The sequence below is a fragment of the Pangasianodon hypophthalmus genome, chromosome 7, assembly GCF_027358585.1.
Source record: "Pangasianodon hypophthalmus isolate fPanHyp1 chromosome 7, fPanHyp1.pri, whole genome shotgun sequence".
Classification (NCBI taxonomy): domain Eukaryota; kingdom Metazoa; phylum Chordata; class Actinopteri; order Siluriformes; family Pangasiidae; genus Pangasianodon; species Pangasianodon hypophthalmus.
This window is the reverse complement of record NC_069716.1, coordinates 11,558,324-11,585,425: the sequence shown is the minus strand read 5'-3', so window position 1 is coordinate 11,585,425 and position 27,102 is coordinate 11,558,324. Positions and strand designations below refer to the sequence as shown.

Here is a 27,102-nt window from a genome sequence, read left to right as displayed (position 1 = left end):
ACCCCAGTGGCTAGGGTTGGTTCCCTGGCCGGAAATCAAATCCACTAGTCCTCCAGAGACCCCACAACCACTGGCGTAATGAACTGAAACAAAAGGTCTTTACACAAAAGTACTGGTTGACTTTGGGTTTACCTAATTTACATATTTAAAGTTACAGGATGTAAGAATTAGAATTTTTGCATTGTGAACTAGTGCACACATTTATCTAAAGGCTGTGAGCAGCACATAATAAACATTCAACAAGTATTCTCTGAGCTAAATAAGATGCCTAAATAATAAACACCATTGGTGTACCTACATACGTATTATGTGGTTTGTGGTGGGCTAATTTAAGCAGACAATATACACTATATAGCCAAATGTATGTGGACACCTGACCTTCTCACCTTTGGGATGAATTGGAATGTTGACTACGCACCAGACCTTCTTGCCCAACATCAGTGGCTGACTTCACTAACGCTCTTGTGGCTGAATCCGTACAAGCCACATTCTAAAATCTAGTGGAATGCCTTCTCAGAAGAGCGAAGGTTATTACAACAGTGAAGGGGGGACTAAATTTGGAATGGGATCTGCCACCTTTATCGAGCTCTAAGTAGTACAAAAATCAGTGTGACTACATAAAAGAACAAAATATCTTTCCTTTACCAAGAATTTGTCATTTACGTTGCATGCTAATGTTAGCTAGTTAGCTTGCTAACATTGACATCATCATTTATTGTAATCCCACAGTGCTGTATTTGTGAATCTCCAACCCAACCGAGCAGTTCCACAATCTAACGTTCTACTCTAATGTTCTTTCTGCAAGATCAGAACACAGCACAACACAATACCTAAATCAGGGGTTCCCAAACTAGGGGTCATGACCCCACATGGGGTTGCTTAATTCACAAAGTAGGATCACAAGAGAAACTCACAATTTCCTATTCTGTTTCATTCACTTATTTTACAAATTAATATTAGAAATAGAATTAGAAATATCAAAGATTGATTTTATTTTTGAACGTTACTGTGAGTCACATTTAGATAAGCCACATTTAAATTAATAGTGTACATTTTATTTGTCTTTTTCACTATAATGAAATGCAGCACTAGCATAGTTCAGCAAGATATAGGAAAGAGTTTTCAGTTTGAGGTTCAGACCATGACAATAATCACGGCGGCGCTGGAAAGTTTTAAGAGAGGCAGAATTCATCAGTGTTTTTAACATTGCTGTGCATATAATCACTAAACATTTTATAGTTCAATTTGGAGACCTGACAGTCAAGGATGTTTTGGCTGTGATGTGCCATCAGGTGAATGTTGCTTTTAAATCTTCACTGGTGTGTGACCAATGCTGCTCATATTGCTGCTGCTGGTGCATGCACACACAAAGTCATGCTCCAAGTATAACCAGTCTCTTCTGCTGTGCGTTGGACCATATCACACAACCCCAGCATGGATTATTTTACTGTAACAACACAACACTTCCTACTAGACTGGTAAGTCAGTGCAATATTCCTTTGGTAATACGTATATTACTGACATAAAATAGTCAAATGTTACATTAGTCCTATATTATAAATCTGGAATTTTAAAATAATGTAGGTTGATCAAGGCTTGGTGTTGCAGACAGTTCATAATGTCACTTTGGGGTCTTTTGGAACCCCTGGCCAAACTGAAGTTTTCTTTCTGTTATGATATGTCTTGTGCAGTTCCGTTGAGTTTTCAGGCTGTCCTGCGTTTCTTCTTCTTCTACCTCTTTTTTTTTGTGCCTTTGACTTCAATTATCATGAGCATTTGGATGTTTATTGAACACATATGAGCTGGTGCTTTGAAATTTGTCTTCAAATAGAACTGCACAGCTTGGTCAGTTACTCTGAATTATTATAAATTTCCGAGGGCGACTGACAGCAGCTCAGGAATATCGTGTTTTAGAGTAGACATGCTTATGTTTTCATGCTTAACCAAAAACAAAACAAAAAATAAAACAACAACAACAACAATAACAACAAAAAAAGCCCTACGCACTGTAGCTTTGGTCCACGTTTTCCGAACATGAGGAAAACCGCGATGTTGGATCTGTGCTGTGATTGGCTATGGTGCGTTGAAGGGGGCTGACCCAGTCTGCACGAACGGCCTCCTGCGTGACCTACGCATTCAGAAAGAGGCACGCGCGCTACCGGTCCAATCGCCACTGCACGCTGCGCGGTGAATCGAAGTTGCGTCCACCTCTGAGAAAATAAACCTGAGTTTGCAGCGTGTGATGAAAGATAACCGCGCGAAGCAGAGCTTCTGAATAAAAGAATCACCTTGGAATTTCGCGGTAACGAGACCAAATCCGGTGGCGAGACGTAAAATGAGTTATCTGGACAGATGCACAAAACCGCGGTTCGTGATGTATCGCAGCGACAGGCAGAAGTCCCGTTTCTGTGCCGAGCGATAACAATAACGCGGATATTCAGCCTTGGCTGCAGTACCTCTGTCGAAATCAGGTTTTTAAAACGCTTAACGGCGATCCGATGCACCTTTTTTGATGCAGTGATAAATTTCGCAGTGTGAAGCCACGGTTTTAATGGAATAACTCATTTACGAACTGTTAACATTTGGTCACGGGGTCTACTCAGTCTAAATTTTTTATGTGGTTCAGACAAAGACTTGTTCTGTAAAACTGCGAGAAGGAGCAGCTCGGAGGGATATGAGTCCACCATGCTCCATAATGACAACCAGCGCTAATTTTAATATATCCATTTGAGAATCATCTCGGGTAGCATTGGCAATGGCTGGAGGAGGTTGCGGTTCATTTTACATCTGGATTTGTATGGTCGCCTGCAGGTTCACACTACCGTTAGCCAAGTCCTTGGACACCATAATTTGGAGCTCGCAAAATCCCAAGTAAGTATTGCTTCTATGTTCCCTGTCCCCTTGCTAATACAAGTTCTGACATGAGCAGTGTTCTTAGCGTGAACCTCATCCCAAAACTAGATGTATGCATTAAATATCATTGCAACGATGGAAGCACACCTCCAACTTTTAGTTTGTTGAGTTAAGAAACGTTTTTATGAAATCCAAACATATAGTATTGAATTATCACTAACAGTCCAGCAGAACTGTAACAGCCTGTGTTAAGGGGAACTTTACCCAAACCTATCGGTTAGTGCCAAAATTGTATATAATCGCATAGCAATATTGCTAAAGCTGAAATAACTCAAGTTGTTCATTCGTGTCCAGGAGTTTATAAACGCGACATGTGTTAATTTAACACTGAGTCTTTTGCTGCATGCATTTATTATAGACCTAATAGCACAGCCATGAACAATACATTAATAGTCGATGCCTGTAGGGTCAGAAATGGTCAATACTTTAATATAGACACATAAACGTGTTTTGTAGGATTATTCGAGGTATACGTTGCACATTTGCCTTACCACCACAGAAGAGTTGTGTAGCTTCTTACCTGTCAGTGTGATAAGAGTGAATTTCGATGTTTTATTTCAAGTAATTTACCTCAATATAGCAATTGAAAGTTGTTTATTTTCATTCCTGAAAATACCTGATTATACTAACTGGTTTAAACCTGTGAGGAAGTTCACTTAATAAGATAAATCAATCTGGAGTTGCAGTACATTTTATAAACTATACCAGGAAATTTGTTTGTTATATTTACTATATCAGGATTTTTTTTTTCTTACTAACCAGTGAATTACCTGTAAACATGACTTCATAATATTAGTTGATTTTCTTCAAACGTTCTACAAACATTTGAAGCAGAATTTATTAATTCTTTTTGGCTGCCACCAGTTGTTTGAACAATTCCTTAATTGTTCTCAAAAGGTAATGTTAATTACTTTTGGTATTTAAGTTTAGCTGAAGATCATTAATTTACGTACTAACACAAACCAGTAAATATCCATCTTCTTTTGCAATTTCTATTCATGCAAATGTACTAATAAAGTACAAATATTATACTACAACCCACCAACTGATTAAAAATGCATGTGTTCAGCCATGGGCTCACTAAGACTCTGGAAATAAATTAAGTGCTACTGAAAGATAAAGTTCAAAGATATTGTGTGCGTAGTGACCAGAAAGAATTAATTGTTTTGCTGCAGTTAGTTTTGGTGGTCACCGTACTTGTATAGCTGGTCGACATCTGCAGATAACTTAGAAATAAAGGATCTTTAGAAATAAAGGAACTGCTGACTCAGCCAATAAATTAATTCATAAATTAATTCAGCTAATAAATTATTTTTTTCCTCGCTGGGAACAAAAACAATACAGTGCTACACAGCTCTCCAAAACAGGCCATGAATTATTTGTGAGAAGATAGTACGGTTGGCCCATTTTATTTTATTTTATTCTGATATTGCTACCCCCAAGTTGAGGTAACTGTCTTTTGCAAAAAAATGTGCTGCTTAGTGTGAGAGTTGAACTGTTTCAACTGTTTCAAGTTTGGAATACATTTACATGTTAAATCTGAGATTTTAGACACTACTCCCAATTCAAGACCATAAGTACTGTATTTTGTGCATCCCTCTTAAAAACAAAAGCAAGGGAAAATACAAAACAGGCAGCAGTTTCGAGATGCTGTGATTTTTTTGGAGCTCTCATCTCATCTACATATGACACATTTGAGGAAGGTCAGTATCCCAATATTTATCCAGGCCAGGCTGTAAACAAGCCCAGCAAACGGAAATAAAGCGAGAGTGCATTTGCACAGAAACTGCCACCTCTGTTCCAGCTACTTTGTTTTCTCCGCTTGAAGGTCTCCAATACGATCCTTTACTCTTTCCTGGTTTAGCTTCAGTGTCATGTACAATAAATTGTGAGTTCCTGAGTGGCCTATAGATTTACTGTCAGTTGGTGAGGGGTAGTCCTGACATCAGCAGAGGCATTTCTGTGATCATAAGTGTCATTCTCTGTTCTAATCATGAAAACTTCCCAGGAAAACTGCCACGATCCCCTTCCCCCCTCTCCTAGGCTCTGATCCAACTGATATATACAGTACTGTGCAAAAGTCTTAGGCACATCTAAAAAATTCTGTAACGTAAAAATGAATTTATTATTTTTTAAATAAATGACTTATTATATTGAGCGCTAAGTAGTTAAACAACCACTAAAATCAAATAATAATTTTTTGTTTAAAATTGCATAAATTCTCCTTAGGTAAACTGCAGTTTTCTCAGGAAAACCTACCACAGTTCTTCTGTCTCTGCAGGTAAAATCCCAGACAACCTTGATGAAGGTTTTTTTTTTTAAATCAGAAATGTCTATTATCTAACATAAAACTCTCGTAATGTTGAATTTTTTTTTTTTTTTTTTTGCTGTTGACACACTGATGAAGCAGGCATAAGATAGTCCTGCTAAAATATTAAGACAAAATTTATATACAAAATGTAGGGTGTTTAAAGCATTTGCAGTGCTGTGGATCTCCATTACAAAGAGCAGGAACTAGGAGCCTTCTCAGAATTCCTTAGGCCAGGGGAAGAATGCCCAACTGAAACTCGTCGTTGTGTGAGAACCAGATGAACTGCTATTTTGCTTATAAGAAGCAACTGGTCTGCCTTGGGTTTAAAGAGATATCTTGCACAGCTGTGTTGCTCTTTTACTCACAATACTGGTTGCTCTTTTCATGCACCTTGATGTCTGGGAGTCATCATTAAGAGCTTTTCCAATAGGCAATATCTTTTCCATGCATTTTTCTCAGCAAGAGGCATTGGTTAGTGTTTACATGAATACCTGTTACCCCTTCACAAGCCTTAAAATAGATAAAATATAAAATTAACATAAAATCCTTTTGTTGCATTCATTTGGTAGTAGTTACCTGCCAATGTGCAAAACAACTTCTGTTACTGCCACTTGTGGTATTGCGCTCATTGTCTGAAATGAAATGGTTTTGAAAATAGGCACTGAATTCTTCAGTTGCGATGGCAAATGTTATTAGCAACACTGGTTCCAACTTTTGAGCCAGTGCCTGAAATTTAATGAGGCTGGTCCTGACGCTGTCCCCTCCCATCCAAAAAAAGGAAGTTCATTCATAGCAACTGCCTTCAAGGCTGAAAGTGCAAATTGGAGGCCTGGTGAAGAGTGTGAACTGGTGTCAACGCTAAGCTGAGCCTCAATATTGGATAGCACAGCCCATCAACTCACCACTTCACACTCAGGCCACAGATTATTTCCCTATGTTAGGCACAGGGGGGTGGAAAGGACAGCAAAAGAAGAAAGGGTGTATGGGGAAAGAGGAAAAGGGGGGAAAAGTTTGTATGAGATTTGAAAAGATCGGAGAAGGACCAGTGTCATGAGATCATTGTACTATGGCATTGCTCCGAGTAGAAGGGGCCATGGAACGGATGGATGTGACAGGCATTTCAAAACCCATTAGAGCCCATTTCTGGGTGCAGATCTAATTGAATAGATGATGCTGTTAATGCTGGCTGCACTACTCAGTAAATGTGTCACTGCACCAGATGTAAGCTTGCAGTCCTCAATATTTATTATAAAACATTTCTAGTACACCCATGGGATTAAGAGAAAAGAAATGAAAATCCTTAGACAGGCATACAAATAGTAGAACATATGACAGGATTTTATTATTTTATTACTGCTATTACTGCTCTGGGCCTGTGTGTCAGATTGGAGCCCTGTTTGATTTATTGGGAATTCTTGTCTCATATATTTTGACCCTTCCCACGCCTCATACTGGTGCTTCTTGAGGCAACCATCACACTACCTAGTGTGCATTTTTGACTTTAGAGATGGGAGGGGGAGTTCTTTTGGACAGTTTTTAACCCATTCTGCCGGGACTTTAATATCCCTGTTCAGGCATTTCAATGCAAACTCCCAGCATGAAATGGTGCTCAGTCTGCAGTTAAGAAAGGCCTGGATGAAAATCATGTGGTTACTGTCCCTGCTCAGCTCCCAAGACAATGGGCCTCTGCACTCCAAGCTGTGTGGCAGCTGTGACGGCCAGGCTCAATCACTTTGCTGTAGGGGTTCCCAACTGATCCTTGCATACCCCCCAACACTTCATTCACACTATAGGAACCGAAAAGGCTTATTCTATTAACAAAACCATAAACAAATATTTTGTTCCACATATGTGCACATTTGCATAATTTATATATACAGTGGATATAAAGAGTCTGCACGCACCTGTTAAAATTGCAGGTTTTTGTAATGTAAAAAAAATGAAACCAAGATAAATCATTTCAGATCTTATACCAATTTACCAATACCAATGGGATATAGCAACCAACGAAATTCAAATGAAAAACAAACAAACATTTTAGGAAAAAAAAGAAAAAGAAAAAACTTACAATAACCTGGTTGCACAACCACTTATAATTGGGCATATGACTGTCTTCAGAATTAACCAATCACATTCAAACTCATGATTAAAAGTAATTATCAATCACTTGTCATAACTGAAGTGATTCTGATTAACCCAAAAATAAAGATCAGCTGCCTCTTTAGGATCTTCTTGATTTAAGATAAGATATATACATAAGACAAATACATATAAGAAATAAAGTAAAAAATAAAGATAAAATAAGATAACGTAAAATAAAAATTTAATAATAAACTAAATAATAAATAAACTATTTTTTAATAATAATAAATTTATAATAAACTAAAATGTAAAAGTAAAATTATAAAAATGCATGCATAGATATAATATAAATAGTTAACCTACACTGATCAGCCATAACATTAAAACCACCTGCCTAATATTGTGCAGGTCCCTCTTGTGCCACCAAAACAGCTCTGACATTTCAAGGCATGTCCACAAGACCTCTGTAGGTGTGCTGTGGTATCTGGCACCAAGATGTTAGCAGCAGATCCTTTAAGTCTTGTAAGTTGCGAGGTGGGGCCTCCATGGTTCGGACTTGTTTGTCCAGCACATCCCACAGATGCTTGATCGGATTGAGATCTGGGGAATTTGGAGGCCAAATCAACACTTTGAACTCTTTGTTATGTTCCTCAAACCATTCCTGAACAGGCAGGTGCTTCTGGCAGTGAACAGGGGTCAGCATGGGCACTCTGACTGGTCTGTGGCTACGCAGCCCAGTACGCAGCAGGCTATGATGTACGGTGTGTTCTGACAATATAGCCAACATTAACTTTTTCAGCAATTTGTGCTATAGTAGCTCTTCTGTGAGATTAGACCAGACGGGCTAGCCTTCGCTCCCCATGCACATCGATGAGCCTTGGGCGCCGGTGACCCTGTTGCAGGTTTGCTGGTTGTCCTTCCTTGGACCACTTTTGGTAGGTACTAACCACTGCATACCGGGAACACCCCACAAGACCTGCTGTGTTGGAGATACTCTGACGCAGTCATCTAGCCATCACAATTTGGCCCTTCGTCAGAGTCACTCAGAACCTTACACTTGCCCATTTTTCCTGCATCCGACACATCAACTTCAAGAACTGACTGTTCACTTGCTGCCTAATATATCCCACCCATTGACAGGTGGCACTGTAATGAAATAATCAGTGGTATCCACTTCATCTGTCAGTGGTTTTAAAGTTATGGCTGATCAGTGTATATAATGAAGATGTCACTGTTATGGCTTGGTGTGGAGCACAGGGAGAGGTAGATGTTCCAATGAGCCCATTTTGGCAGTGCATGCTTGCCCTCCCTTCCACATCCATTTGAAACTGTCGGGGTTCTGCTTTTCTCTCCTCTCCGTCAGGATCTTATTATAGTCTATTTGGCTCAGGCATTTTTTTAGTCATTGGAAAGAAGCTGTTTCATCTTTGCTTCAGCTGTTTTCTTTTACCTCCCGTGTTTATTTTTATGTGTTTAGCTATTAAATCCATATGCAACTGTGGAAACTAACCTGAGAACCAAGAACAGGGCTGCTAAAAAATTTTGATGTCAAACTTTTTTTGAGTCAGTTTGAGTCAGGGTAAAGGAGACAAAGAAATGGTCAGGAGTTGTCCATGTTGTGGCAACATTATGAAACATAACACACCGGCCACATCAAAGTCAATGTGCATCTTGGCTGCCTCAAGTGTTTGGGTTATTTGTCTGTAGTGTGCTAGAATGTAGCCCTGTGATTGCCCCTTCATTGGCTTTGTTTCTATATCCAAAAAAAAAATCTTAATTCATTATTTAATTAATTTTAATTAATGAAACTTTTTCCATTTACCCAAAAGTGTCTCTGCACCAAATTTGTTTTGAGCCTTGCCCCTGGTGAATATTGGTGCATTTTTCTCTAAAGCCTTTCTTTCTTTCTTTCTTTTTTTTTCATTTTAATTACAGTTATAAATATTGTTGTAAAAGAACATATTTAAACATAGACATAATAAGGCCCTAGATATTTTTTGTATGAATATCTAGGTGAGTTTCATTTTTATGTTCTGTTATACAAAAAAGTATGATACATGCTAAAAATATAAAATACAAGAGCTTGTCTTTAAGCCTGAAAAAAAAAAATTAGTGGACAGTTTTATACAATGTGGACTGGAGAAGCAGAGCAGTTTTTTTTTGTTGTTGTTGCTGTCAACAGTGAAGAGACAATGCAAATGTTATTATATACACATACAACCATATACAATGTTGACTTGGCCTCAAAATTCCCCAGAGCTCAATGTATTGGACAAACTAGTCTGATCCATGGAGGCCCCACCTCTCAACTTACAGGACTTAAAGCTGTTTTGGCGGCACAAGGGGGACCTACACAATATTAGGCAGGTGGTTTTAATGTTTTGGCTGATTAGTGCATATAACTAACCGGTCATTTCTGTGGAAATATTATTTAATAACAATAAAGCAAAAAAATGTTTGGTTTGGATCAAACATTCAGAATGTCTCAAATAAATATGTAATGTCTGTCAATAAAAATGGATTCACTACAATAAAATATGCAAAATGCTAACATGATGACATGACCAGAAGCATTGTTACTATTGTGCAAAAGGGTAATACTTTTTCCGAAAAATGGGAATTTCTTTGTAATTCATTTTCCTAGTGTCATAACCGTGGCCATGACTGATATATAGAAATGTTTTTCTGCTGTCACATTTGAGTCGCATTCTGGGGCTCACAACAAATAGAACACCTGGCAAAGAAGACTGATGTAGTCAGATAACTGCCTCCTTTCATGTCCAATCAAACAAACACATAATATTGTCCAGGACTGATGTTTTGCCTGTAAGCCCACCATGCTACTGAAATGTCAATTTTTTTTGATTTATTGATATTACCAAACTGTTTGAATCATTTTCCTATAATTCAAGTGGCAGAGAATGTAACAGATAGCTTTGTCTATAATATCCATGTCATTTACCTTGAGAAACTGAGTTTGTTGGTTTTACAGGTAATGTGCTCAATTAATTCATTTTTTGGCAGACTGTTCCTCCAAGAGCTGCTGGTCTGTCCATTTGGTGCGTTTTAGGCTGGCGTCGAGTTGGAAATGGTGGGAGGGGGGACCTGCTAATACATGCTCAGCCCCAGGTGTTGGATCGCAAGCTGCAGGGTTGCAGGGAAATATGAGCTCTCTTAGAAAAGCTGGAAGACTCATTAACCTCCTATCAGCCTAATCTCCACACTAATTCATTTTGTGCGCTGAGCTTTTGTATTAATATCCTTTCAATTCTTTTCTTTTGGGATATTGTGCGGTATCCATGGCAATGATGGCACATCATTATTTTCTAGTCAGGCAAATGATATCCCAGAGGAGAATGCTGCCTGTTTCTTGGCTGTCCAGAATTGTTGAGGGGATGATTAGAATTGCAAATTTGCCAGTTTTTGTGCTTTTATTGTGTGTGCGCGATGTTGTAGACAATCAAATGAATGAAAGCCAACCATTAGAGAGATGAGACTTTGCAGTTGGCTTCTCAAGCTTCTGAAATTGTGGGGATGTACATCATAAATACCCCATATTATATGGCTTTTTGTCTTGGTGTGCCTGTGCTCGCTGTGTGCATAGGTGCACTGCTCAGTGTAAGTGTGCTGCTCAGTGCATGAGATAGCTGGATCACTGACTAAATTTAGAGCACCCTCAATCATCATGAGTAGAAGTCTGCACTAGACTGTAGAATAATGTGGCTGAACAAGATTAAACCTGCTTCATCCTCATGACAGACGAGGCAAGTGTGAGCCTGTGAAGCATTATCTCTCCTGTATGTATGGTTTGAAATTTACATGAATCCTTTTTTCCTTTTAAATTTTATCTTAATATGAATGTCATAAGACTTTTCTAAAATTAACTGTAGGCTGAATATAAGAAGTAAACCACACTGCATATAAAAATGAAAATGCCATAAAATGCCCTTAAATAGTTCAAAAAGTGATCAGAAACATAAATGTTGAAAGTTTATGAGATGACATGCAAAACCAATTGCTGTCACAGAATTACCTGCTTAAAACAAACACACTGGCTGTTCGCACCTTCACTTGCCTTGTTTTGTTTCTGGTGACCAGTGTGCATGCTCCTCTGCAGGGGAATTTCCCTAAGGACTTGTGTGTTCCTAAGAGATGCTATTTTTCTAGCCAGAACACGCTTGTGGGAAGGTCGTGGTGATTGCAAAGTGGGAAAAATGCTGCATTGAGAGCTGTTTTATTATGTGCCAGAGCCACATTTTTTTAAACTATGTTCACTGGCTGTCAGAATTGTCCATTAAAACTGTGTATCTGGGTCCCATCATCCCACTTCAGTGGTTTTGTCTGTCATTTTGACATATGAACTATGGAAGTGATTTGCTATCTTTTACTTTGTCTTTTCAGAAGATACAATTGAAAGTCTATGTGTACATGTACATTACTATTGGTAATAAGAGTTCTTCCACATTAGTATTAGTTTGTAGTGGTAAAAATACAAAGTTGATTACTTATAACTCAAATACAGCAACCAGTTTTGCATAAAGCAACCATTTTTGTATGAAAAAAGAATACTTCGTTCAATTTGAATAGTAAAGGTTCATCATGATCAATGTATGTAGCAAATTTTGGGGAAGAAAAGGAAAAACCTCCAAAACAAAAATACTCAAAATGGCCTGCAAGAGTCCCATGTAATAGTCTGTTGAAATGCAAGCTCAAATGATTAAACAGGTGGAACCAGGTGTGGCTATTGCTTGGTTCAGCTTTAATTCAAGGGGTTTAACCAAAATATTGCTTTAACCATGTAGGAATCACAGCCATTTGTTTTTTTTTTTTTTTACAGAGTTTTACAGAGGCTCAAAGTAATGGGACAGTTGACTGATAAGCAGTTTCATGGCTAGGTGTGGCCTGTTTCCTCGTTGTTTCATGACAAGTTAAGGAGATAAAAGGTCTCTTTTCGCTCTCAATATGCGGTCCAAAGAGGTGTCAATGCAAGTGAAAGAGGCCATCATTAGTCTGAAAAAAAAAAAAAAAAACAGACCTAGCAGTGAGATAACAGAAACTTTAGAAGTGGCCAAATCAACACTTTGGTACATTTTTAAAAAGAAAGAATGCATTGGCGAGCTCAGCAACACTAAAAGGCCTGGAAGGCCACGGAAGACAGCTAAAGTGGATGATCGCAGAGTTCTTTCCTTAGTGAAGAAAAACAACTTCACAAAATCTAGCGAAGTCAGGAACACTCTGGAGGAGGTAGGCATATCATTGTAAAGCCTACAATCAAGATATGCCTTTATGAATGTAAATACAGACAGTTTACCTCAAGATGCAAACCACTGGTAACATTCAAAAACAGAAAGGGCAGATTAGACTTTGCTAAAAAGAAAAAAATAACCCTCTAAAAAAAGCCTGACTAGTTCTGATGCGAGATTAACTTGTAGCAGAATGATGGAAAGAATATGGAGAAGGAAAGGAAGGGCTTATCATCCAAAGGACACAACAGAGCATACCATTGTCTGTCAAACATGTGGAGGCAGTGTTATGGCATGGGCATGTATGGCTGCCAATGGAACTGGGTCACTGGTGTTTATTGATGATGTGACTGCTGATAGAAGTAGCCAGATGAATTCTGACGTGTATAGAGCTATACTTTCTGCTCAGATTCATTCAAATGCTGCAAAAATGTTAGGGCAGTGCTTCACAGTATAGATGGATAATGACCCAATACATACCACGAAAGCAACCCAAGAGCTCCTTAAGGCAAAGAAATGGAATGTTCTTAAATGGCTGAGTCATTTGACCACAACTGAGTATGCTTTTCACTTACTGAAGGCAGAAAGACCCACAAACAAGCAGCAACTGAAGGCAGCCATATTCTGAATACAATGTTTATATGCGTACAGGCATCGGAGTATTCCTGTATACAGGAATGTAAGTTGGTTGTTGTAAGTATGCTTGAGTTGCCATTCCTAAATACCTAGCCTACAGCTAAGCATATGTTAGCACCCACAATTCCTTGCGGACCGAGCATGTGCATATATCTCCTTTCAGTGGATTTTCTGAATAAAGTGTTTACATGCAACAAATTTCTGATTAAAACAGGCATATTCCAGGGGTGGGAATCTGAATTTGGGGAATCAGAATATTGTCTTAATCTGAATCGGGCATTTGGATTGCAAGTGTTTACATGACTCAGTACTAATTAGAATATTGCCAAATTCTGATTAATATCGGAATATTGATGTGCGTGTAAACACAGCAAAGGATTTGCATCCAAGTATTAAAAATAATCCTAACAGTTATGATTGTTTGTTTGTCCTGTTACTTTTGAGCCTGTGAAATTGGAGAGACTCTGTAAAAAAACAACTCTTTGAAATAAAGCTGAAAGTCTACACTTCAGTCACATCTTGATTGCTTCATTTCAAATCCATTGTGGTGATGTACAGAGGCAAAATTATGAAAATTGCGTCACTGCCCAAATACTTATGAACCTGACTATATACATAAGCTGTCATACAATTTATACAGCAGGAGATAGTACTCTATATTTCTGTAACTTCATCCATATTTCCTTCATCCATATGACCATCTTATTATTTTGTTGTATATATATATATAATGTGAGTAAATAAAACCTTCTTTAATTAAGAATTATGAGATTAAAGGCTGGAAGTCTTTTTTTTAACACAAATGGCAACTTGATATTAACTTTATATTAACAAAGAAATGCATTACCGGAAGGTTTCGTTTGACCTCCCTGTTCAGATTACATCAGCATGCCATGAAGATATCATAGCAGACAGGCAGGCTGAAGTTTTCCCCTACACATTATTCTGAACATTGTGTGGCTTTGTGAGTGAAAACTGTCCCACCATCCCAAAACAGACAATTTGTTCAGTCAGTAGCAGGGAATACAGAACTGGGAATACAGCAAAGATTGGTGTCACATTTCTTCAGTCCTCAATGTGAAAAATTCTGTTTCCTCTACTGTGAGGAGATAAATGTTAGGCTTAGTTGCTGCAGTAGTGTGGGCCATTGCACCAACACATGGGTTTCATAAGACAGGGTGTCTGAGATGATTGTACAGTACTGTATGAAACTAGACACCTCAAGTCTGATTAATATTCCACATACATTCACCAAGTGTACCAGGGAGAGAGGAAAAAAAACTTAAGAGGAGAGGAGAATACATGTCAGGTTTGGGTAAGATTTAGAAGCTTGTAACCAGACATAGAATCCTAACATAGAAACCTCTTTTTCTTTCCTCCGTTGCTTCTCTTGCTCAAGTGGCCACAGCCAAGCCAGCTGCCCTCTATCAAGGTAGAAAACATGGCCCAGATGGACTCTCCATGGTGTGTAAAGATCTCCTCTGCAGGCGTGGCGCTCATAGCAGCCAAGCTGGGCCTGCACATGCCAAAAACTACTCAGCGTCAAAAAGCCATTGGATGCTAGAGAGCTCTTGGGGATGATGGCCCTTGACTGGATTTCCCTAGACCCCAGAACTGGACAAGAGTGAACCCCTTTGTCTTTTCAACAGGCAGAAAGTGGAGAAACAATGCATAGGTAAAAATGAATACTTCCATCAACAATGATGGAAGGATGTTCTTTCAGGATGTTCTTTTTCATCTGCTGTGATTTCGTGCAAGGTGACCTTAATCATTATCAGGATGATTAGCTTTCCAGTTACACATTCAAAGCTAAAAACTTTTGTCATGGATGCATGTGCAACATGAACTGCAGAGGTGTCAAACTCAAATTCTGCCTGCCTTTGAAGAGCCGAAAGTTGTTTCATGGTGCCCAGTTGTGCCCTCCTAGATTGAGTGTTTAAACAGTTAATAGCTCTGAATATCTACTCGTGGTTTGATCCCTGGGTTTCGCCTACGAAGACTGTTTAAAAAAAGAAAAAAAAAGGATAAACCAACACGAATACTATAGAGCTGTCTGTCGGAGCAAAGCAAGCCATTTTGAAGCTGAGAAAAGAAGGAAAATTGATCAGAGCCATTGCACAAGAATTGGCCATAGCCAATACAACAATTTGGAATGTCCTGAAAAAGAAAGAAACCACTGGTGTATTAACAACCAGCCATTAAACAGCACAGTCAAGGAAAACCACAGCATTTGATGACAGAAACTTTGTGAGAACTGTGAAGAAAAACCCAAAAACAACAGTCAGTGACCAACAACTTCCACAGGGCAGGGGTGAAGGTATCATTATCCACCATTTGAAGATGTCTTCGACAGCAGAAATATATAAGCCTTACCACAAGTTGCAACCACTCATCAGCAGGAAGAATCGGAAGGCCAGATTGGAATTTGCAAACTAATATAGAGATGAGCCACAAAAGTTCTGGAACCAAGGTTAACTGCTATCAAACTGATGGAAATGCCAAAGAATGGAGAAATAAAGGAGCTGCTCGTGATCCAAAACATACAAGCTCATCAGTCAAGCATGAATGAGGTAGTTCAATTCAGTTCAGTTTTATTTGTATAGCGCTTTTAACACTGCACATTGTCACAAAGCAGCTTTACAGAAATAAATACATTCAAATAAAATTAAGCCAACATAAATTGTAAATTGTGAATTTATCCCTAATGGGTGGCAAGGAAAAACTCCCTGAGATGATATGAGGAAGAAACCTTGAGAGGAACCAGACTCAAAAGGGAACCCATCCTCATCTGGGTGCTAACGGATAGTGCAATTATAAATAGATTCCTTCTATAATTGTGTACTATATGGACAAATAGTGCAGTTGTGCAACCAGTAAATTCATCACAGTTTTCACAAGAAGTCTGGTTTGTTAAACCTATCGACTGTCCACTGATGGAATCCTGAGTACAAAGCTGCTTGTGGCAACCACAGCCCCAAAGCCACCACAGCAATCACAGTCCCAAGCCATTATAGTACAACTCCCTATATGAGATCCCCAAGCCATCTCCACGGCCCCAAAGTGGCACCATTCCCAGCAATCCCAATGATCTAAGGCTGTCCATGTGGGGTTGCCCCCAGCAGCAGTGATGAGAACTCCAACCAGAAGTAGGGCATCAGGATGGATGAGGCAGGTCCGGAGAGCAGAAGGGGTCAGGATCACTGGCATCTCAGGAGTAGCATGTCTAGCTTGGCAGAGAGAGGGAGGGATTGTTAGGTAAGTTTTTGTCCCATAATGGTTAAGGACAATGTACTTTGTTTTCAGAGTGTAAGCAAGGACTCCGGCAAGACTAGCTGTGACGGTATAAATAAAAGGGAGAGCCAGAAGGTAACACAGACATGAGGGCACCCTGGGATATAAAGCGGCCAGCCACTCCACTGTCAACAAACCTGAGTGAACGCGTGAGAGTTGGGGGGGGGGGCGACAACATCCAGACATCCCAGTTCACCACAACACTATGTCTGCGAACCCTCCAGACCTGCTCCTTTACCTAAGAAAAAACTATTCACAAAAGGCTTGACTAAACAAATATGTTTTCAGTCTAGACTTACCCATTGAGACTGTGTCTGAGCCCTGAACACTAACTGGAAGGCTGTTCCATAACTGTGGGACTTTCTAAGAGAAAGTTCTACCCCCTGCTGCAGCCTTCACTATTCGAGGTACCAACAAATAGGCCTTTTGATCGAAGTAGGTGTGGCGGATCATAAAAGACCAAAAGTTCACTCACGTACTGCGGCGTGAGACCATTCAGTGCTTTATAGGTCAATAGTAGTATTTTATAATCAATAGGAAATTTGATTGGGAGCCAATTCAGTGTGGATAAGATAGGGGTGATGTGGTCATATCTTCTGGTTCTAGTAAGGACTCTCGCTGCTGCATTCTGGACTAACTGGAGCTTATGCATCTAATGGAGCATCCAGACAGCAAGGCATTACAATAATTCAACCTAGAGGTAACAAAAGCATTAACTAATTTTTCTGCATCGTTTAGTGGCATATTTCTTATATTCTCATATTTCATATTTTAGCAATATTTCTGTGATGAAAGAAAGCTATTATCTATTATAGTAATATTATCTACATGAGCTTCAAATGAAAGACTAGAGTCAATAATCACACTAAGGTCTTTTACTGCTGCACATGATGAAACAGAAAGGCCATCTAGAGTTATTATGTAATCAGAAAGCTTACGTCTAGCTTCATGTGTTCCTAGTACAAGTAGTTCTGTCTCTTAAGTAAGAGAAAGTTAATAAGCATCCAGTGTTTAATGTCCTTTACCAATTTAGTTTGACGCCATTTACGTTCTAATTTTTGAGTGGTCTGTTTTAAGGTGAGTGTGTGATTGTTATTCCAGGGTGCTAGCTTTTTCTCTGTAATTATTTTTTTATTTGATTCTAAGCATTCATTTGCCTGGTCAAGTTCTTTGGGATTAGACGGTGATCCAATCATGGTTGGTAACTCTGGGATTACTGATAAAACTGTGCAGTTGCTGATGTGCATGCAAGTTTGAATGTAAGTTTTCTATTTATTCTTTTTATCTATTTATTTTTTATTTTCTGTGTCTTGTCTTGTCACTGTCATTCTGTTGCACTGTGGAGCTTCTGTCACTAAAACAAATTCCTCGTATGTGTAAACATACCTGGCAATAATTCTGATTCTCTGATTCTGATTCTGACATGGTGGGATAGCAAGGTGCATATATTATGATTAAGATACATTTTAAATGAGATGAGGTAATGATCTGAGATAGCTTCAGACTGTGGAAATGTAACTATATTTTATATATTTAATCCGAATGTTAGCATTAAATCAAGAGTGTGACCACCACTGTGAATGTGTCCTATTACATTCTGATTAGCCCCTACTGAATCTAGAATGGACACAACCCTTGTTCTCAGAGGGTCTTCTGGGTTATCAAAATGAATATTAAAGTCTGTTAAAGAATATCCATTAAAGAATATCTAAGTCCTAAAAATAGATAAAGAGAACCAAATGAAACAAATGTTGCAAAAACATAGTTTTAACAATAATTTATTGAGCAAAATTATCCAACATTAAATATCTTTTTGGAAAAAGTATGTGAACCTCTAGGAGTATGAGTTAATTTAAAGGGGTAATTGAGGTCAGGTGTTTCAATCAAGGAGATGGCAATCAGGCATGAGTTTAGCAGGCTCACCCATGTTTCAAGAACAAAAACTTGGGTCTTCACTATCAAACTCTGGTCTTCACTACACAGGTTTATGGAAGTGTGCAATACTTCGATCAAAGGAGATTCCTGAGGACCTCAAAAAAAGAGTTGTTGATGCTCACCAGGCTGGAAAAGTTTACAAAACCATTTCTAAAGAGTCTGGCCTCCACCAATCCACTGTGAGGCAGATGATATACAAATGGAGGAAATTCAGCAACACTGTTACTCTCCTCTAGGGCATTACTCAATGCAGAGTGACCTGTAGGTCCTTAGATGTTACCCTGGGACTCACTGAAACTTGACAGTTGAAGACTGGACAAAGACCAGGTGATTTATTTTCTAATCTTCAACTGTCCAGTTTGGGTGAGCGTGAGCCCGTGATAGCCTCAGATTCCTGTTCTTGTCTGACAGGAATGGAACCTGACGTGGTCTTCTGCTGTTGTAGCTGATCCACCTCAACGCTTGATGTTTTGTGCATGCTGACATGCTATTCTGCTCAACATGGTTGTAAAGAGTGATTATATGAGTTACGGTATCCTTCCTGTCAGCTCAAACCGGTCTGGTAATTTTCCTCTGACCTCTCTTATCAACAAGGCACTTTCCACAGAACTGTCACTCACTCAATTGTTGTGTGTGAAAATCCCAGGAAATCAGCAGTTTCTGAAATACTCGAACCAGCACATCTGGTACCAACAACCATGCCATGGTTAAATTTACAGAGATCATTATTTTCCTCATTTTGTTGTTTGATGTGAACATTAACTGAATCTCTTGTCCTGTATCTGCATGTAGGATACCTACATAAATGTGCAGGTGTACAGGCGTTCCTGTTAAATTTGATGGTGAGTGTATATAACTGAACCAGAAAAGGCTTGGGGGAAAAAATAAACTATGGTTTCTTCTTACATATAAGTAACATACATATAAATAAATACATATAAAGAAATTAGCCCAACATCAAACCTTAAACTATATAGTAACATATGGTAGTGTCATAAGTGTAACAAAACAGTTAACATAAGGAATATACAGTCAGGTACGGAAGTATTTGGACAGTGACGGAGTTTTTGTGATTTTGCCTTTATACACCACCACAGTGGATCTGAAATAAAACAATCAAGATGTGACCGAAGTGTAGACTTTCAGCTTTATTTTAAGAGGTTCCACAAAAATATGGCAATTACCATTTAGGAATTACAGCCATTTTAAGCAAAGTTCTTCCATTTTCAGGGGCTCAAAGGTATTTGGACAAAGTGACATAATTGTAAATATAACCATAATTTTAATACTTGGATGAAAATCCTTTGCAGTCAATGACTGCCTGAAGTCTGGAGCCCATGGACATCACCAAGTTTCCACTGAGTTTCCTCCCTGGAGATGCTTTGCCTGGCCTTCACTGCAGCCGCCTTCAGTTGCTGCTTGTTTGTGGGTCTTCTTGCCTTCAGTCTTGTCTTCCGTAAGTGAAAAGCATGCTCTATTGGGTTGAGATCAGGCGACTGACTTGGCCATTGAAGAATATTCCATTTCTTTGCCTTCAAAAAGTCTTGAGTTGCTTTCGCAGTATGTTTAGGGCCGTTATCCACCCGCACTGTGAAGCGGCATCCTATCGTTTTTGTAGCATTTGGCTGAATGTGAGCAGAGAGTATAGCCCTATACACCTCAGAATTCACCTTGCTACTTCTGTCAGCAGTCACATCATCAATAAACACCAGTGAGCCCGTTCCATTGGCAGCCATACATGCCCATGCCAAAACTTCATCCACCATGTTTGACACGTGATGTGGTATACTTTGGATCACGAGCTGTTCCTTTCTTTCACCATACTTTTCTCTTCCCATCATTCTGGTACAAGTTAATCTAGGTTTCATCAGTCCAAAGAATCTTATTCCAGAACATGGGAGGCTTTTTTAGATGTTTTCTGGCAAAGTCTAATCTACCTTTCCTTTCCTGTCCTTGAATGTTACCAGTGGTTTGCACCTTGCTGTAAACCCTCTGTATTTACATTCATGAAGGCGTCTCTTGATTGTAGATTTTGACAATGATACGCCTTCCTTCTCCAGAGGATTCTTGACTTCTGTTGATGTTGTGAAGGGGTTTTTTCTTCACCAAGGAAAGGATTCTGCGATCATCCACTTTAGTTGTCTTCCGTGGACTTCCAGGCCTTTTGGTGTTGCTGAGCTCACCAGTGCATTCCTTCTTTTTAAGAATGTACCAGATTGTTGATTTGGACACTCTTAAAGTTTTTTCTATCTCTCTGATAGGTCTCTTTTGTTTTTTCATCCTAATGATGGCCTCCTTCAACTTGCATTGAGATCTCCTTGGACTTCATATTGGTAGCTCCAGTCGAACAGCTGCCAAATGCCAGCTCAATACCTGATATCAACTCCAGACCTTTTATCTGCTTCATTTGTCTTGAAGTAACGAGGGAATGGACTGCACCTGGTCAATTAACATCTTGTCAGTCAATTGTCCAAATACCTTTGAGCCCCTGAAAATGGAAGTACTTTGCTTAAAATGGCTGTAATTCCTAAATGATAAATGCCATATTTTTGTGGAACCTCTTAAAATAAAGCTGAAAGTCTACACTTCGATGACATCTTGATTGTTTTATTTCAGATCCACTGTGGTGGTGTATAAAGGCAAAATCACAAAAACTCCGCCATTGTCCAAATACTTCCGGACCTAACTGTAAGTATTTACCAGTATTTATTATTTACTGGAGGATACAATAGTATAATGTTACTCCATCACAGTGACTATTGCTCAGGAAAAACAACCTGGAGTGCAAGCTGCTGGTGGCCTTTTACCGCTCCACCATCGAAAGCGTGCTAGTATACAGCATTTCATTGTCGTACTCCAGTTGCACTGCAGCAGACAAGAGAGCCCTCCAAAGGATAATAAACACAGCCCAAAAAATCACTGGCTGCTCTCTACCCTCCCTGGAAGATATTGCCTGCTCCCGCTATCTCACTAGGGCCAAAAACATTATCAAGGACACATCACACCCAGGCTACCACTTGTTTGATCTCCTGCCCTCGGGCAGGCGGTACAGATCCTTAAGAACAAGGACCACTCGGTTTCAGGACAGTTTTTGCCTAATGCTATCAGGACTATAAACTCACAAATGCACTAAACGTAAAATGTTAATGTACAGTACTACCTCCTGATCACTGTGTCCAACTACAGTGACTTATTTCAACAGTCTCTACTTTTGTCTACACTTGCTGTTTGATATCATATATAGAATGTCTCTGTGCAATACTGGTCACTTTATTTATCAGCACTCTAAACTCTCAAATGCACTAAATGTAGAATGTAAGTGTGCAATTGCTATCTCTGGTCACTTACTCAACTATGGTCACTTATTCCATTTCAATCTGTACTCTGTTTATACTAAACTGTTTACACCAGTGTAGACGGTAATGTGCTATTCTATCACTGGTCACTTTTCAGAATGTTCTCAATGTTCAATGTGCAATACTATGACTTAGTCACTTGCTGTATATACTTTATACTGTATACTTGCTGTACATACATACATACTTCTATACTATATGGTATACTCATTTTATAGTCTATTTATTGTATGATGTTTTATGTTTGTTTTTTATAACACCAGTCAGGAGCAGTGCTCCTAATTTCGTTGTATACGGAGATATACAATGACAATAAAGGCTTTCACTTCATTTCATTTCATTTTCATTTCATTTATAAAGCATTCTTATAAAACCATAGTATTATTATGGTTGAATATACAAAACTTAAACACGCCAAAGCACTGCAGTAAAATCATGGTCCCATTATGGTTTAAATTCCGGTAGCCATAATTAACATTAACTACCATAGTAAAGACATGGTAGTATTATGGTTCAGAACTTAATAACCATAAACCATAAAGTTTCGTAAAAACTAGTGAATGGTGTAGTCCCAGGTTTTAGAATATTAAAGTTAAATTTTTACATATAAAAAATTCCTCTGTCTGCCTTTGCCATGGGCTTCTAGAAATCTAGTGAGGTCTCTCTCCTTTTACAGTGAAATTTGACATAGCACCTTGAGCATAGACATGCAGGCACATTTTCTTATACCCCTGTCAAATTTTCCTGAGTGTTTTCATTTTTTTTTTTTTTATACCAAGGTGTCTACTTTCCCCCACACATCCAAGATCCTCCAGACTCTCGAGCACTAGCCTGCTCTTTGGCATTGTTTAGATTTGACTGGGGGTTGTCAAAGCCATGAACATGCTGTTGTCGTTTATATACTCAAATGAATTGGAAAGAGCTTGAAAGAGTTGAACTGTGTGTGTCAAGGCCATAAAAAATGCAGACAATGTTCACTGGAAGACTTCAAATTACACATATTTCAGATAAGGCTGAATAAATAAGTGGTTAATTAAGCATTATATATGAGCAATCAAATTATACTTAAGAATTTCAGTACAGAGCCAAGGAATGAGATCTATATTTTTTTGACATGCATAAATTACAAGAAAAGTGTGCATTAAATCAGATTTTTATTTTGTGCACTAATTGCTTTACTGAATAAAGGGGAAATAAATTATATGATCTGCCATACTGACAGTCAGAGGGAAATTATCATGTCCAACAAGAAAAAAAGAATATGTGTGGGGAAAAAATATTGTTCTCGCTGTTTTTCTGTTAGACAGATCAATTTGAGACTTGTCTCAAGCTTCAGATTGTTATGTGTACAGCTTGCCAGTGGTTGTCCAAGACACCCTAAACAGGATTTGGATCTCACGTTACTTAATTCCCAGTGAAGGGTTTGTGCAGGGAGATATGAATGCCGGCACTTGAAGGAATGGGGCAGGCCTGGTCTGGCTTTCCAGCCTATTTGTGCACCCCACTGTTCTTTTGAAACCCTGCTTGAGCATAAGGGTGTTTCAGGCTGGGCTTGAGGGGGTAGAGTTGAGGTTGTGAAATGGGGGCCAGAGGGGAAAATCATGTGCCTATTTTTTTTCCTCAGGGGAAGTGTGAAGGGTTAAGCGTTGAGTTCTCACAGAGAGATTTTGTGTTTTGTTTTGAGAAAGCATCCCACACCCCTGCCCCCAAACTGCCCTTGTCACATAGGTTTTGCTGCCATGAAAGTGTTTAATGTAGATTTTGCACGAACACTTATATTTAATACCATAAAGTGATATTTATATTAATTGAACTAAGGTTTGTCTACTTACAGTTTTCTAGTAACACCAGTTAGTAGCTCTGCTAGTCAGACAGTTAAATATTCCTTCCTATCAGTTAACTAGGAAGGAATGTTTAACCTTTTCTGCTCCTTTCTTTCAGCAGTTGTGCTGTATTAGCTCCTTCCTTGTAGCTAAAATAGTGCAGTTGTAAACTCTCCAAAAACATGGAAACAGCAGACAACAGCACACTCTTTGTGGTCAAATATAGATGACAGTTGCCAAGTGGAGGGCTTTTAAAAAGGGGTAAAAGCTAATTGGTGCCCTATTTCTTCTATCTGCATTAGCTCACATCTATGATGGTACTTCCAGTCTTCAAGTTGAGCCAAAACCTCATTATGCTTAACACTTCACAAAGGCCTCAGAGATAAGAATGTCACACTCGGAGGCAACCGGATGCAAAGTTATAATTTGTTAGTAAAATTAAATCAAAGGCATTTTATTCTCATGCATTCCTTTAAATGCAAGTTTCTGTTTAACTGTTTTGCCAAACCCTTTTGTATGTGATTTTAAGCACACATATCAGAGTCCAACTCCTGTAACTATGTCTCATTCTTTCTAATAAAAGCTCTTATGGGGTTCAGTCCTTTCTCTTTCTCTTTTCTATTTATCCTACGACATATAACTTATGAACTTAAAACTTATAAACTCATTACTGTAAAATTCAAAGAAATAATTTGTTGGATGGAGAAAAAGAGGAGGGTAGAAACAGGGGGATAGACAGGAGGGAGAGAAAGAAAGGGAACCAGAGACAGAATCAGAGATAGCGGGGAGAAAAAAAGAAAGAAATTTAGGGAGGGAGAGAAAGAGGAGTAGGTCAGGTGGTCAAAGTGGTCAAAGCCCAGCATTGCCATGGCAACATGTTTATGCCTCACTGCTGCATCTTGTAAATACAATTAGAACTTGATATTGAGGTCTTGTGTTCTTTAGCATAAATAGGCAAACAGCTGGAGTGATTTGGACAAATGACACCTAGTTCCACTAAATCTCTCAGAATTAATGTGTATGTAATTGATGTGAGGATTCCATTCAAGTTCAAAAATAGGAAAAAAGCTGGGATTGCCAAACCTCATTATTCTGTAATAGTAATTTTTATGGAGACTTCATTAAATCATGACTCTTTTATGTTTAGATTTCAAACAGTTGGACAGCACACCAGGATGCCATCTCAGTCACAACAGCCTGTTGTACACAGTCAACTCATAATACCAGATTTATCCGGGTCTGTTTGCCTCATGTGTGTTCACACCTGTCAGGCAAATGCAAAATGACAGGAGTGCAGACTTAACAGGCCAAAATTACTAAAGGTTTGGTATATGCTAAATAAACAATTTATACTATATAATATATTATATAGTTAAGCTCACTAAAAGACAGCAACCATGATTTTCAGGCTTAGGCCTAATTCAAAACAAATCAGCTGTTTTATGTCAGACAGAGCTTTTCCTCTCTCAGAGTCTTCCTGCAGCTTCAAATCATGCCCTTCTACTTTTGCCCCAAATAAATCAACAGATGGGAAACACTCTCTTGTTGTATTCATTAACCCTATGTTAAAAACTGATTTGAAAAGCCCTCATCTGATTGGTGACAGTGTTTTAAAAGGATTAGATTTAAAAAGATGCTTTGAGCTTACTGAATATAATGTATGAGAGGCAACAAATGATGACCATGTTGAAAGGAATAACTTTCCTAATACAACTTGCTTCAGTAACTTGATAGCTTCATACCAAGTCAAATTCCTTGTGTGTATGTGTGAGCACACTTGGCAATAAAAGCTCATTCTGTTTCTGATTCTAACACTACAAGGCAAAATTAATCCCACCACTGTGAGTCTCTCTGTTAAGACTGTGAATAGGCTGGTGACAAACAAGTCTAACAAATGCAGAAGCTTCATTCAAGGTGAACTGCATGATACAGTTAAGCAATTAACATCCTACCATGCTACATGGCATGTATAACAATACAGAGCAGGCCCAGTTGACCACAATTTTGGATGAAGTTTTCAAGATGAAAAAGTCTAGGTGACTTTGAAAGAAGATTCATTATTGGGGCACAGATGGCAGAAGCTCCACTCAGAATTGCTCAAGTGTGTTTTAAAAGGAACAGTTAGTAAAGTGACGTGCACACAGATCTATGGGAAAGACAGTAAATGGGGTTGTAAAATTATGGTCAGAAGAATGTCAGCGAGAACAGTCTGTCCACATAGAGAGGGATATTATTTTCAGGTTGTAGTGCATAAACTCCTCAATACAAAGATGAGTGCACCTATGAGTTCAGATGTGCAAAAACATAGGCATTGGTTGATAGTTGATGAGTGATCCTTCACCATATTCTTGAAAAGTGAGTACGTGTGGCTATACCAGGAGAATGTTACAGGCCTGAATGCTTGACCCATACAATGAGAGGGTCTAATAGCTCTATTATGTTTTTCCTCAGGGCATTTTCCTGGCATGGTTTTGGTCTTCCTAGAGGGAAGGGTCACTGCAAATCAATAGAAAATTATGATGACTGATCACTGATCTCATGATTAAACATTTCTGTCCTGATGGGAGTGGTCCAGGAGGACTCCGGCCCTGTCCATGGGGCGCAAGGGCTCAATGAATGGTCTGATGTGTATGAAAATGATGTAAATCACATGCTGTGTCCTTTGCAGTCATGTTACTTTATGTTGGACACTTTCACACCAGGCACCCATGTGTATACAAATACATGTTCAAATGTTGGGGAAATTTATAACCTGCATTTCATCTCTCTTTGTTATCCAGGTTCCAGAGTGGCAAAGGACTGGTGATCTATCCTGATATCGGAGACAAGATGGATATTATCTGTCCGAAGGCAGATTCAGGCCAGCTGTATGAGTATTACAAGCTCTATCTTGTAAAGAAAGAACAAGCAGAGTCCTGCAGCACTGTACTAGACCCATATGTGTTGGTTACCTGTAATAAACCTCAGAAGGACATCAAATTCACCATCAAGTTCCAGGAATTCAGCCCCAACTACATGGGTCTGGAGTTCAGTAAGAACAAAGATTACTACATCACATGTAAGCCAAGCATTCATTCACTTTTTCATTACCACATCTGTGTCATCTTAGTGTATAATCTCTGTAATGCTCATTTCATGTCAAGGTTTCTGTTAATATACTGTTAATGTTTCTTGAGAGGGAAGGGAATAGTGCAGTACTGTCCCATTTCCCTAATATACTTTTTCATGTGAGTAGCTTGCAATGATGAAACATGCATTGCAGATTCAGAGAAACTGGAATTTATTTTTTACCCACATTGCACAGAGATTAACACATGCAAATTATGTTTTTGCATAATGTTCCTTGTGCACAATCACAGCCTTAAATAGTGTGGAGAAATTGGGACATTAGTTTATTTAATATAAAAAAGTATTGAATGCTGGGGATAAAATATGTTTTAAAGATCTTGGATCTTAATATATCTTTCTTTCTCTTTGTCTCTTTCTCTCTTTTTTCATTACCTCTGCCCTCT

At 38.8% G+C, this 27,102-nt stretch overlaps 1 protein-coding gene and 1 long non-coding RNA gene across 6 annotated transcripts in view; one reads left to right on the top strand and one right to left on the bottom strand.

Moving 5' to 3' along the window:
- Window positions 1-27,102, bottom strand: part of LOC128318569 (uncharacterized) — a 115,289-nt gene that overhangs the window by 57,368 nt on the left and 30,819 nt on the right. The gene's annotated exons all lie outside the window — the stretch shown is intronic.
- LOC113542750 (ephrin-B1) overlaps window positions 2,128-27,102 on the top strand; it is a 64,092-nt gene continuing 39,117 nt past the window's right edge. The window contains exons 1-3 of one of the 5 annotated variants that reach the window (XM_026940471.3): window positions 2,128-2,871; window positions 14,585-14,860; window positions 26,371-26,648. In XM_026940471.3, the coding sequence (XP_026796272.1) occupies window positions 14,853-14,860; window positions 26,371-26,648 (286 nt within the window). In that variant the 5' untranslated portion in view covers window positions 2,128-2,871; window positions 14,585-14,852. The other 4 variants (XM_053235259.1, XM_026940470.3, XM_026940472.3 and 1 more) reach the window with 4 other exon arrangements.